This window comes from Acomys russatus, unplaced genomic scaffold, assembly GCF_903995435.1.
Source record: "Acomys russatus unplaced genomic scaffold, mAcoRus1.1, whole genome shotgun sequence".
Classification (NCBI taxonomy): domain Eukaryota; kingdom Metazoa; phylum Chordata; class Mammalia; order Rodentia; family Muridae; genus Acomys; species Acomys russatus.
Window position 1 is genome coordinate 27,951 of NW_026131491.1, and position 14,367 is coordinate 42,317.

Genomic DNA, 14,367 nt, shown 5'->3' on the forward strand with positions numbered 1-14,367 from the left:
TATGCATTCCACTGTTAAAAGTTATACCAGACATTACTGACCTGCCATGTTTTTTTTAATGTGTTTCCTTTTTTTGTTTAGGATTTTCTTGCCCTACCTTCAAATACACTAATTTTCTTCAGTGTCTAATCTACTGTGACTCTCATCTTGTCCATCTCTGTCTGACTTGTGGTTTCCCCTTCCCCCCATTTTCTGAATCGTGATGTAAATTCAGATTTTAAAACTTCAATTTTGGTGCTTGGGCTTCATTTCTATCTCACCATAACCTTCAGTGTCTGTTTACAAATCTCATTGTTACTTTTCTTAGTTTTGGTTAATTTTTCCCTTGTTCCTGTTTGTTGACATGTTTGGTGAGTTTTTCATTGGTGCCAGAAATTGAGGCTTTGTTTTGTTTGGTGATGCATGTTAGAGGATTCCTCCAGCTAACGTTGGACGTTGTTACAGGGGTGCAGTTAAATTACTGGGAAAGAGTTGGATTCTTTTGAGGCTTGATCTTAAGCTTTTCTAGGTTAGACCAGAACAGTCATTGGTTCAGAGTTGGATTTGAACCCATGCCTTCTGAGTTGAAAGAATTTTGTTTTCCATCAGCAGTTGGGAACAGTGAGGCTGTGGCCATTTGGGTGTTCCTTCTCTGGCTAGGGCAGTTTTCACATTTAGTGGTTAAGGGAAACCTTTGTATCCACAGATGGTTCTATTTGTTTCCCTCTGTACTGTTTCTTGAATTCTAGCCCCCACAGTGTCAGTGCTCTTGTCTCCAGAGCTCAGGAGTCCATTCTTAACTGGGATTGCCTGCCCTGCTTCCTCCCCCGCACCCCCCAAGTACTGCCCAGGAAATAAACTGAGGCAACTGTAGAAATCACCATGTCTGTTGCCCATTCTTCCTTGGGTAGCTTGACTCCCCAGGCTGGTGTCTGGTACATTTGCTTCCAGTAGGATAACATTTAAGCCATATCACCCTAACTTGATTAGAAGTAAAGGTCTCAGGGTTGCTTTTTCAGCCATCCCTTAGACTATAATTGGTTCTCAAAGGCTGCTGTATTTCCACTACATCTATTTGTTTCATTCTCTCTCAGAGTAGGCCTGAACCACTGAGGAGATTATGGAGAAAGTTCTTATGGATCGGAGAACTATTGACTTCTTAATCAAGAAATGTCTAAGTATAGATTTAATACTCCATTGAAAGAATGCTGTATTTTTAGTCACTGAGCACTGTGTCTAATGTTTGTTTAGTATCTGAAATGTTTCTGGGCAATATTTTCTTTTTGTACATTAACAGTACAGATCCCCCCCCCCCCATTTGGTTTGTTTTTTGAGCAAGATCTCACTGTGTAGACTAGGCTGCCCCAGAACTCCCAGAGACCAGCTGCCTCTGACTCCCTAGTGCTAGAATTAGAGATTTGTACCACCACACCAGGCCTTACTTCTTAGAAGGCAAACACATGACATGGTTTTTTGTTTTATTTTTTGCTTGTTTGTTTTGGTTTTGGTTTTTCGAGACAGGGTTTCTCTGTGTAGCTTTGGCTATATTGGACTTGCTTTGTAGACCAGGCTGGCCTTGAACTCAGAGAGCTCCACTTGCCTCTGCCTCCTGAGTGCTGGAATTACAGGTGTGCACCCCTGGTTCAGCTAGATTTTGTTATCTTATATGATGCAGTTATCACTTGAGTAATTTATCCCTAATCTTAACTAATCTGAGAATACCTTAGCTTGTTTTTTTTTTTTTTTTTTTTAAAGGCAAAATACCTATTTTCTGGTATATAGAGCGAACAATTTTCCAGACATTAGTATTCAATTTTGTCTTACATAAACCCAGATCTTTTATAGTATACAAATTTTAAATTTATCATTGCTGTAGATTATTCATATTTTTGTTCATCGTACCTGAGGTCATTTAAAGGCTAAATTCTTTCCAGTGTGCGCTTAAAATGAAAATAGCCTCAAGTATTTGATATAAACTTTGATATAAAAGTTTACATTTTAGTTTCATTCTGCTAATTAAAGTTAATCATTTAGTGTGTGTGGTGAATTTTTCTAGAATAGATTCTTAAGACTTCTCAAACTTTTTAAAATAGTAATTTATGTACCTAATTAAAACATGTGAATTTTATTTTACTACATGGACCAAATTTGGGAGATCACTATATAATTCTTCCCTCTTTTTTTTTTTTTTTTTTTTTGTCTTGCAGGAAAAGTAAGAAGCCTAAGCTCATCTTTGTGGTCGCTGACTCACTTGACAGCTTTGCATCTGAGTGACAATTCCCTGTCCTGTGTCCCTTCAGACATTGCCAAGCTTCACAATCTGGTCTATCTGGACCTGTCCCATAATCAAATCCAGAGTTTACCGGCAGAACTCGGAAACATGGTATCACTCAGGTAGGTAGACTGGACATTAGGTTCCTCTGAAAAAAAAAGGGGCATGCATCTTGTTAGGAAATAAAGGTATTTTATATTTGAGAAAAAGGAGGCATAGCTATGTCTTTTATGAAAACAAAGAACAAAAAACACTTTTGTTTTGTTTTGTTTTTGTTTTTCAAGGCAGGGTTTCTCTGTGTAGACTTGGCTGTCCTGGAGTCACTCTGCAGACCAGGCTGGCCTTGATCTCCATAGAGACACACCTGCCTTTGCCTCCCAAGTGCTGGGATTAAAGTGCTACCACTGCCCAGCTTTATTAAAAGATTTTTGGTAAGAATTGAATGTCTAGGGCTGAAGAGATGGCGCCGAGGTTAAGAGCACTGACTGCTCTTCCAGAGGTCCTGAGTTCAATTCCCAGCAACCACATGGTGACTCACAACCATCTATAATGTGATCTGATGCCCTCTTCTGGTGTGCAGGTGTATATGCAGGCAGAGCTATTGTATACTTAAATAAATAAATAAATAATCTTTTTAAAAATTGAATGTCTAATAATAAATATTAAGTAGGCCCATTGCTTAGTTTTTCATTGCTGTGTTATGTATTTTATTTTTGAGCCAAAAATTTTTAAAGCATTGTTTATTTGAAGTACTTGCCTGTGGCCAGCAATTGGTGCCACACAAATGTCTTTAATCATATTGGTCCTCAGAACCAGTTGCCCACAGTAGGCAGGAAAGCCTTGGCATGAACAAGGCTAGAATTATTTACTGTGCTTGGAAGCCTGAGTCTCATGAGTAGAATTTATAGTGACGTACTTCCTTTGGGAATCTAGCTTTGCTATTTATAAATTATGTGATCTTGGACAGGCTTCTTAGCCAGAGGTTAGGGATGTTAGTAATGAGTGAAAAAGCAACTAACCCTGTCCAGCTTTAAGGTTCAGCAAATGGGTTTTTTTACTGTTTTGTTTTTTTTTTAAACCTTTGAAGGCAGATGAGCTGTACATAACACAAAGCCTAGCGTGCCTGCTCAGAGTGTGGTAGTTCCCAGGCATTTCTGCTTTTTTTACCCACCTCAGGGCAGTCTTTTAATTCTTTTCTTGGCTTTTAGTTACTGAGTATTTACTATGACTATTTTTAATCCTCAAACAAACTAGTATATAGAACCTTTTTTTTTTTTTTTTGCTATATAATGTGTTTGGAGTAAATAGGAACCAGCTACTCAGATCTTATTTTTCCTGTTCAGTTTTCTGAGAAGTAACCAAGATTTGTATCAAGAAACAAGGATGGTAGAAATAATCTTTCTCATCTAACATTTGATTTTCACATTTTTCTGACTATAAGCCACACCTTACCATAAGATGCACTCAGTTTTTAGAGCAGTAAAATAAGAAAAACAGTAAAAATGGCAATTGGACCATACGATGTGTGTCTTTGTGGACCACAGGGTGTGTCTTTGATATGTGTTGTGGGCTGTTGGATCATTTCTGCTTTCTTAAGCATCTGTAGTGGAACACACAAGTGTCAAACTAGCCCTGTTATGCTACTTGCTAACCATGTTTCTAGCCTATAAAGAGGTAAGTATTTCAGTTAAGAATAATTTTATACATTCATGAATTTAACAACTTTTTAAAATTGAAGCTTGTATCATACTTTGCTCTTGTTTGTTTGTTTGTTTCTTTCTTTCTAGTAATTTTTTCCCCCTGTATTTACCAAAGGGTTGGTCTCTGTGGAAGTTTAATTGTTTGTTTTTCTGAGAAGAGCCCAGGTTAGATACTGGATATAATGTGTAAAACTTTGACAGTCAGGTTCATACTTTTCTAGAAACAACATTGTAACTTTTAATTGTAACATTTTAACTGTTAAGATTAACATGTGTTCTGACTTCCTGGAGGTTTTTTTTGTTTTTTTTATATCAATAGGGAGCTCCATTTAAATTACAACCAGTTACGAGTTCTACCCTTTGAGCTGGGAAAACTGTTTCAGTTGCAGACTTTAAGCCTGAAAGGTAGGATTTCATTTTTTTCTTACAGTTTCAAAGAAGCTAGAAGGGGCTGGTTGGCTGGCAGTGCTGGCCCCCCAGGCTTGGTGGCTTTAGCTCTGCGGCAGCTTTCTGTTCCTGTGACTGTTCAGCTGCATCGTCTGAGCTTTGTGTTCTTTTCTGCTCCTGGCCTGTCTGCTTTTTTTGCTTCTGTCTTACACACTGCTTCCTTGTGTATCATAAACAGCTTTTCCCTTATGTTCAAATCAGCGTGCAACGTCCCATAAACTAAGGAAGACAATTTCCCCAGTAAATAGAAATTTTTGATTTGGTCCTGGTACTAAAAATTAGGCTTTTGAAGGTTTCTTTTTAAAAAAGAAGTTGATTTGTGGATACTTAATTAGTGTTACAAATGGAGAAAGAGGCACAAACCATTGTGAAATATCTTTTTTTTTTTTTTTTTTTTTTTGATGACAGGGTTTCTCTGTGTAGCCTTGGCCATCCTGGACTCACTTTGTAGACCAGGCTGGCCTCGAACTCACAGTGATCTGCCTGCCTCTGCCTCCCGAGTGCTGGGATTAAAGGCGTGCGCCACCACGCCCGGCCCCCATTGTGAAATATCTTAAGCCAGAAGAAGTCAAGTCACATTTTTAAAGTGTGTTTCAAGACATGGGCATATTGTAACATGTGGTTATTCACCAGCCTGGGCAGATGTGAATAAACAGCTGTCTCCTAAAGCAAAGGCTGCTGGGTAAAGCCTCTAAGAGCTGCATCCATGTTTTTGAAAGACCAGGTAACAGGACCAGGTAGTGTTCCTAAAAGTTCATTTTGGTATATCATAAAAACTGTCCAAAAAGAAAAAAGTAAAGATACACACTTGCAGTATATGTGTAATCATTTTTATTAGCCATCAGCTTTGCAAATGGTTAAGTCCATTGCACGGCAGAGAAGCCTCTCTTGTATATCCTTCCAGTTCAGAATTGATACAGAGCACTTCTGTATTAACACTAACCTGTTAATAGTCTTTTAAAGTACTTCTGTAAAGCAGTGCAGATTTTGAGGCTGGAGATATGGTTTAGCAGTTAAGAGCACTGGTTACTCTTTCAGAGGACCCAGGTTCAATTCTCAGTATCCACATGGCAGCTCACACCCGCCTGTAACTCTAGTTTCAGGGAATCTGGCCCCCCTCTTCTGGCCTCCAAAAGCACCAGGTGTGCACATGATGCACAGATACACATGCAGGCAAAACACACATAAAACAAAAATAAATAAATCTTAAAAAACAGTGTAAAGCTTAATTTCATAAAATAATGTTCCATAAAATTTTCAAAAGTGATATTTTTATTTGGTTAAGTCATTAGCAACTGTAATGTAACATTGTTGTAATATAATTTATTATGGTGTTAGGTTTTTGTTTTTGTTTTTTTTTTTAAGATTTACTATGTATATAATGTGGAGCCTGCATGTGTGCCTGCCCACCAGAAGAGGGCACCAGATCTCACTATAGATGGCTGTGAGCCATTATGTGATTGCTGGGAATTGAACTAAGGACCTCTAGAAGAACAGACAGTTTTTTAACCTCTGAGCCATCTCTCCAGCCCAGTGTTAGGTGTTTATTCATTTTTTTTTCTAAGTTTGAAACACTTTATTATCTTAATTTGCCCACTTAAATTTTCCCCAGGAAATCCACTTACCCAGGAATATTGAACCTCTGTCTGGAGCCAGATGGAACAAGAAGGCTACTGAACTACTTGCTCGATAATTTGTCAGGTACTGCAAAAAGAAGTAAGTGGCTATTTGTTTAGACTTTTTATTAGGAAAACATGTAAGAATATCACTTAATTATTATTATTATTCTATATATATATAATATACCCAGTTTCAACAGAACAACCACCTCCAAGATCTTGGATCATGTTACAAGAACCAGACAGAACACGGCCGACAGGTTGGTAGCCATGTTTTTTTATATTAATTTTTACCGGGTCTTGATAAGTCTGAAAGTATTGTTGACATGCTTAAGATTATGAGCAACACTTAAGGCAATATTTTTTTTTTTAAGATTTATTTATTTACTTTTATGTATGAGTGCTCTATCTGCATGTACACCTCCATGCCAGAAGAGGGCATCAAATCCCATTCTAGATGGTTGTGAATCACCATGTGGTTGCTGGGAATTGAACTCAGGACCTCTGGAAGACAGTGCTCTGACCCACTGAGCCATCTCTCCAGCCCCTAAAGCAGTGTTCTTATGGGTTGACACGGTTGGGGAACTAATGATAAAGATTTTATTCTATAATGCTTTGTTTCTCAATCAAGAACAGTTATATTTTTGTGAGACATGTATCAGTTTTGACAACTCTTATTGTCAAAACTAGGAGAAATACTATAGCAACCTAGGAATTGAAGTCAGGGACACAGCTAAATGTCCCACAGTGCCTGGCCGAGTCAGCACCCACAGTGAAGACTTTAGCCACACAGAATATCAATACTGGTGCTCTTGAGCACCTGACCTATTGTATCATTCAGATTTGCTGAATAAAGACACCCAAATCTTTCCACATTGGAGGTTTCCATATGCCAGTGTGTTCTAAAGGTACTTAATATTAGCAAGATTGCAAGATAGGTTTCTTACTTGAGAGAAAAAAAATTGAAATGGCCTTTAATCCATTTTTAACCTACATTTTATGAGAATAGATTAGTTCTCAGGGTATGTTTAATGGGATTTGGTTGATGAAATACCCTGCGGTGCTCACTCTATTTTAGTGTTCTGTCTCCAAGTTAGTCTGTAGTTGCTGTATAGGAAAAAGAAAATTAGACAGTAAAGGAAACTGCTTGTTCAATTTCCATATCCTACATTAACAGTTGATGGCATAGAAGAAATAAGTCTTGGTTTGTCCTGCTGTTTTGATTCTATAGATTCAAGTACACTGTATCCTAATGAATTGTTTTTCTATCTTCACTGCTGGCATAGAGTAATAGGTTTTCAATGACTCTGGGTTGAGTGGTTAAAGTCAGACCCATAATAAGGGCTATTACTGAAACAATTATGGTTGTTGGTTTTTCTGCCACGTGTGTGAATCAGTTATCTTTCCTACAGCCTTGTTTTCTGTCATGTGCTATAATGTTCTTTGTGATAAATATGCGACCCGGCAGTTGTACGGCTATTGTCCATCATGGGCACTAAATTGGGACTACAGGAAAAAGGCCATTATTCAAGAAATCTTGAGCTGCAATGCTGATATTATAAGTCTGCAGGTAAGTCATGCTGAAGACTCTTTAAGATACATGACCCTCCAAACCAGGACAAAACCAGAAGCAATTATACTAGAATATATTACGCTGGCATATTCGAAATGCTGGCTTAAGCAGCTCTTAAAGCCCTGCCCTTTTCTGGTTTGGGTGAATTCTGAGAAAATTAACTGTATTCCTTTGTAACCCTGTGCTGTCAAATAAAGCAAATGGGTTCAGCTAGGTTTTAAACATTGGCAAAAGTCTTAAATGCCTCCTGTGCACCTGTGTACTAGCCGCATTTGAATTGGCAAAGTTACTGAAATTCTGGTATTGTCTGGATATATTCTTGCTTTACCAGCAGTGTTAATTATGGTGAAGTGGAAAAAGGTTGGACTGTCTGTATAGTAGCCGAGGCTTTTTACCCAAATCTCCCAATAACACATAGTTGGTCAGTTTTCTTTCTTTTCATGGGTCTGGAATTACAATCTGTTTCAACTGTAATTCCTTTTTGTATGGTTCTTGTTCCATCACGTCTGAGTCGTAAATATACATGTGGAGGTGTACGTGCCTTTCATTTTACTCCTATAAAGAATTGGCATTGGCAACTGGTATAGTAAAGTCTTCTGAATGGTTGTAGATAAATAACATTGTGAAGAAATTCCATTCTTTAATCTAGAAATGGTCTGTTGAAGAAATACCACTCTAGGCTTTGCACATGTGTTAATCCAGAGGGCAGATTTTATCTCAAGTATCTTTGCTGGTTACGGTTTTTCAGGAGGTTGAAACAGAACAGTACTACAGTTTTTTCCTGGCAGAACTGAAAGAACGTGGCTATAATGGGTTCTTCAGCCCCAAGTCTCGAGCTAGGACAATGTCTGAACAAGAGAGGAAACATGTGGATGGCTGTGCAGTGTTCTTCAGGACAGAAAAGTAAGCTTGCTTGCTCTGCTTTGATTTTTTTTAAAGGATAGTGTCCTCAGTATTTGCAGGGGGGACCAATAATATAGCAGTTAATTAGTACGTAAGAGAATGAAGTGCTATATTATTATTGAAGAAAACATGACTACTTAAAATTTAAAGGGTCTTGTTTGTTTGAAGACTTGTTTGTAGGGGCATACTGTCTTTGCGTGGTTTACTAGAGCTTTAAACTGCTAATTGAAATATTCTGCAAGTAACATTTCCTCTAGGAATCCTGTGCTTTGGAAGAAAACTGTTTAAAAATTATGAAATGAACTATTCCAGCCCTGATGGTAAAGATTGCCAACTAGACTGTATTATGTTCTACAGATATTTCTAGGTCTTGTTTCTTCCAGTAACAAGCTAAAAACAGTGTTTATGGTCTGGGGATAAACATCAGTATTTATGGTGTGGGGATGTACATCAGTGTTTACGGTCTGGGGGTGGATGTATATCGGTGGTAGAGAGTTTGCCTAATGTGCACAAGACCCTGGTATTCGATCTTCAGTTCCACAAATAGAAGCCAAGTTAGACTGGATATAACCTTAAATGAATTTGGGGTTTGGTGCTGTGGGGGATTTTCCATTGTATGACTGAACTGATTTTGTGTCTGTTAATTTTGTATTCCCGATTCCATGTTTGTGCTTTGTTTCAGATTTACTTTGGTTCAGAAACACACTGTTGAATTTAATCAGCTAGCAATGGCTAATTCAGAAGGGTCTGAAGCTATGTTGAACAGAGTCATGACGAAAGATAATATTGGAGTTGCAGTACTGCTAGAACTTCGAAAGGAATTGATTGAAATGTCATGTGAGTGATTTGTTTTACTTCCTATAAAATCCATATGCCCATCTCTTCAGATTTCATAGTTCAGGTTAGATATCTTCAAAATTGGAGTCTCATTGTGTACTTACTTAGTAGTCTGGTCCAACACCTGAAGAAGTTGAGTGGGTAGTTGTTTTCTCTCTTACAAAGCTAAAGGTGAGAAGCCATTGCCCAAAGAAGTTACACCTTGAGAAGGCATAAAGACTAAGAGATGTCATAAGACATTGATGTAATAGTAATTGAAATAACTCTCAGGGAGAAAAACCATAAGCTCCCATGATTTCTTGTCAGCAATAGTGTTTGGCAAAGCCAACTTTTTGTAAGGGTCTTGAGTTTGGAGAAGGTAAATTTTAAAAATTAAAAGTATGCATATAGTGACTTGGAAGCTGAGAACTGAGGCGTCCATCACTTGTGGAATTTGGGGTATGCAATGTAATGACGGAGGATTGTGTCATGTCCCGGTGCTAGCCCTTGCAGAGTATGCACAAGGTCTGTGCACAGTCTCCAGTACTAGAAAAAAAAGCCAAAGAATTGATGACTGCTAAAGAGTGTGTATCTAAGAGAATTTAGATTTAATATAAGACACTTGTTTTAGGACTCTAAAAGTAACTGGCATGGGCAGTTTCTGTTCAGGTAGGCTTCAGTCCTGGAAGTGTCAGGCAGGGTTAGAGATCAGATTCTGAGTTTTGCTGTCTATCAGACCCAGTGATTGGGTAGGAAATGAGATATGTTAGGCTCTTTCTGAAATTTCACTTGTAAGATGCTGTCAACGATGATGATAGATTTTGTCTGTTTTATTTTTATCTAATATAGCTGGAAAACCACATCTGGGGACAGAAAAACAGCTTATTCTTGTGGCTAACGCTCATATGCATTGGGACCCTGAATACTCAGATGTGAAGTTGGTACAAACTATGATGTTCCTCTCAGAAGTGAAGAACATTATTGACAAAGCCTCTCGGAGCCTCAAATCCAGTGTCTTGGGAGAATGTGGAACTATTCCGCTTGTGTTATGTGCAGATCTAAATTCTTTGCCAGATTCTGGTGAGAAAAGTAATATTTTATAGGAATAGATACTCTTTGAATTGCTAGAAGTGTTTTTTTTAAAAAGTTAGTATTTGTGCACATCCTTGCACAAATGCATGTGCTTGTCAAGGTTAACATTCTCTTTTAAAATTGTGTTTTGTTTGCTGTATGGCATACTTTACAAATACAAGTGTATTTCTGTTTGTTTAGGTGTTGTAGAGTACTTGAGCACCGGTGGAGTAGAAACAAATCATAAAGACTTTAAGGAATTAAGGTACAGTGAAAGTCTTACAAACTTCAGCTGTAACGGGAAGAATGGGATGACCCATGGGAGGATCACGCACGGTTTCAAGTTAAAGAGTGCCTATGAGAATGGCCTGATGCCTTACACGAATTACACATTTGACTTCAAGGTATGTCTTGGGGAGATCTCAAAAACTTAATTTCAAAAAAAAAATTCAAAACCTAGTTTTTATTAGCAAGTCTTGTAAGTTCTTAAGGCTTAAGTGCCAGTGTCTGCTCTGACTAGAGTGAGCAGCCGTAACTCAGCAGCAGCAGTGTGCCTTGTTCTTCTGTAGAGAAGCAGGTGGTTGGTGTCAGTCTTTCTAGATAATCTAGCAGAGTGCTTTCCAGAGTGAAAAGCCAGGTGAAATGTGGCAGTGAAGCAGTTCTTGGTTAGTCCTCACCCTGGTCACTAGCAGCCAGACATTGTAGTGCAGTTTGCTGTCAGGCGAAGTACAGCGTCCTCTGCCATGCTCTAACTGAAACTCCTTTGAATGCCAGACTGTGGTTTACCTGAGCCACGCTTAAACACTATTTACTTTTTGTTTGTGTATGTGCATGGTGCTGTGTTAATGTCAGAGTACAGCTTAGAGGAGTCTGTTCCTTCCTGTCACGTGGGCCCTGGGGATTGAACTTCGGTTTCAGTCTAGTGACAAGGGTCTCTACCCACTGAGCCATCTTGCTATTCCTATAAATTCCATTTTGCTAGCCCTATAGATTTGTTTTTTGTGGTTTGTGCTAGGAATTGAGTACAAGGTCTTGTGTTTACTAGGCAAGTGTTGGTTTTGGTTTTTTTATGAATATGGACAGATTTATTGTAGAAGCCTGAGAGAGAAGGAAGTGGGGGAAGGAGGGGAACCATAGGGAAACACACACATACACACACACACAGAGAGAGAGAGAGAGAGAAAGAGAGAGAGAACAAATGAACGAGTGAGAGCGCAAGCATTGTCCTAAGCTTGTCCCTAGTCCTGGTTCCTAAAGTATGTTAGGTGCTGTGCTTCACAGTTGCTGGTTTCACAGGTAATAGCTTGTAGCATGGCTCCCTTTTCTCAGTACTTTTTGTACTGATGATGGTTTAAATTCTTAGGAAGACAAGGGCAGTGACGAGAGTAGAGAAATTGTCGAGTTTTTTTTGTTTTGTTTTTTGTTTTATTTTTGCATATGCTTAAGTGTCCTTAACCAACAACACACAGAGAAGGAGGATGAAATTAATGGAGGAGAGCCCCAAACCAGCAGACTCATTGTGTGCTCTAGATGTGCCCTACACTACTGAAGATGTGTATATCAGGCAGAGCCCTGCACTTGTGCAGCTCTGACAGAGTGGGAAAGATAGCTTTTTTTTGAGGCAGCCTCACACTACATAGCCCACACTTGCCTCAGATTCTTGGTGTGCAGAACCACACTTAGCTCAAGGGGAAGAAAAAAAAACCTTGGATTAGTTAGCATCCTGTTACTGTAAAAAAAAAAAAAACTGTTTTGTTTTTCTAAGGTTTATTTGGTTCTCATTTTTAAAGGTTTTTATACATGATCAAGTTATGCTACAGCTGTGGGCCTCCCTATTGAGACAGAGTGTTCTTTTTTTTTTTACTAATATGCTCCTAGTGGGAGCATTTGACAATAGCAAATTGCTCATCTCAGTTTCAAAAAAAAAAAAAACCCAGAAAAAGGAAGAGGAGAATTAGGGTCCCATAGTCCTATTCAAGGGCCTCTCTGAAGGTCCCACCTCCTGAAGGTTCTTGGCATCTCCCAGTAAATGTCCTGGGGGACATTTAATAAGATTATACTCAACCATGTGGCTGAGTGTGTTCTCACACCGTAGGGTGGGCTTTAGCGAGGGAAGAGGACAGTATTGGAGGTTGTTATGGGTGACTGCAGGACTCAGGGGACTTTGATGCTTGATAAAGAGCTAGCCAGTGGCAAGAAGAGCATGGGTGCTTATGGTTGTCAGCAGAGAGCTTATCCAGCCAGACTGGGTGACCTGCTGAGGCTGACTTTGGCAGGGTTGTTTGTTTTCTGTTTTTCTTGTGTAGGGCTGGAGGTTGCACATACTGCTGTTTCTTCAAGTAGCAGATTTGGGTTTTTTTTTTTTAAACCAAATATGACTTCTGAGGATATATCTAAGAACACTTGATATTTTAATGTTTTCTTGCTTGGGCCTTACTATTTTATTTTTTTTTCAGGGTATAATTGACTACATCTTCTATTCTAAACCTCAGCTGAACACTTTAGCCATCCTGGGACCTCTGGACCACCATTGGCTAGTTGAGAATAATGTCAGCGGCTGCCCGCACCCACTTATTCCCTCCGACCACTTCTCACTTTTTGCACATTGGAGCTCTTACTGCCTCTCCTGCCCCAAGTTAATGGCATTCACCTTCCTGGCAGGAGGTAGTCAAGTACTTTCAGAGGACTTAAGATTTACTTGTAAACTCGTAAAAATCTGAATATAGAGGAGTGAGGTATGGCCAGTAGGGATTTTTCTCAATGGTCATTTGAGTTTTCAGTCTGATTATTTGATAAAGGGTATAGTATGGAAGCCAGGTGCTAGCAACAGACAACTTCTGAGCCCAGTGTGCTTTATATACTGCTAGACAGGGACTGGTGTGTTACACCTGTCTTTTAATTTGTTACAAATAATTTTCTTGTTTCTTCTCTTCAATATGTATTGTCATGCCTTGAATAGGAAGACGTGTGAGCAGTGTGCTGTTCGCACAGAATCCGCAGCACTGTTTTCTGAGGCCAGTAGTAACACCAGAGACCATTCTTCCAGGCTTTACTCCCTCTTTTTTCAGACTTGTTTGTAAAATGTAGAATTTGAATTTAGCCTTTATGATTGTATATGACCCACAGAATACCTGATTTATGAAATTTTGTACTAAAAAAAATTTTTTTGAAAACAATTGTATTGTAAACTAAGGCTAATTTGGTTTTTTGTTTTTGTTTTTGTGTTTTGTTTTTAACCTGTGACCTGTGTTCTGAAGGCCAGCTGGTGACAAAGCTGCAACAGACTCTCTCTGCAGTGATCCGCACTGTCGGGTTTTGTCAGCCCTTTTGTACTACTTTAGTTTTAAATTGAGAACATTACTCTTTAAATGTAAGTTTGCTTAGACCTTGGCATATTTTCTTGGACCAGAGGCAACTTATGTATGAATTCCTGAATTTCTATGGACACTTTCTACCAGGACAGATAAGCTGATCTGTAGGCATTTATGGACTGAATATGATAGTTGATATATGTACACTCTGGTATTTTTAAATCTTCCGTCTTTGCTGAGACCTCTCCTGCTCTGTCTCCACTGTGCCTGCCTGAGTTGTTCTCACTGAGCACTGCCTGTGCACGCAGAGAAAGTCTGTTCATCTTTTATATTTTTTAAAAACTAACATTTATGAGAATTTTATGGAGATACTTTTGTATGAGCTGTGGCTTTTCCTCGTTGCGAAGCGTTGGATAGCACATTCTGGAACATGTTCATGGGTCCCGGGTCTCTGTCACCACACCCAAGCACTGCTTCTCGGTGTCAGTGTACCCAGAGCACCACTATCATGTGTATCCTTATTTTTGTGTGTTTTTGAAAATCATTCCTTTTTTTGAAGAAGAAAAATTTTCTGTTTATGAAGCAGTATAAATTAGATGCATTTCAAAACACGTTCCCTAAGACAATTGTTCAGATCATTTTTAAAGTGACTAAGGAATTTTAATGTCAACCAAGA

At 38.8% G+C, this 14,367-nt stretch overlaps 1 protein-coding gene across 1 annotated transcript in view; it reads left to right on the forward strand.

The window, feature by feature from the left end:
• The window catches only part of LOC127186236 (CCR4-NOT transcription complex subunit 6-like), a 35,258-nt gene extending 21,347 nt beyond the window's left edge, over positions 1-13,911 (forward strand). The window contains 12 exon segments of the mRNA XM_051142680.1: positions 2,187-2,373; positions 4,271-4,356; positions 6,011-6,025; positions 6,028-6,099; positions 6,209-6,277; positions 7,430-7,587; positions 8,339-8,493; positions 9,176-9,330; positions 10,159-10,389; positions 10,582-10,784; positions 12,837-12,981; positions 12,984-13,911. Coding sequence (XP_050998637.1) covers positions 2,187-2,373; positions 4,271-4,356; positions 6,011-6,025; positions 6,028-6,099; positions 6,209-6,277; positions 7,430-7,587; positions 8,339-8,493; positions 9,176-9,330; positions 10,159-10,389; positions 10,582-10,784; positions 12,837-12,981; positions 12,984-13,048 — 1,541 coding nt within the window. The 3' untranslated portion in view covers positions 13,049-13,911.
• Positions 13,912-14,367: the final 456 nt, after the last annotated feature.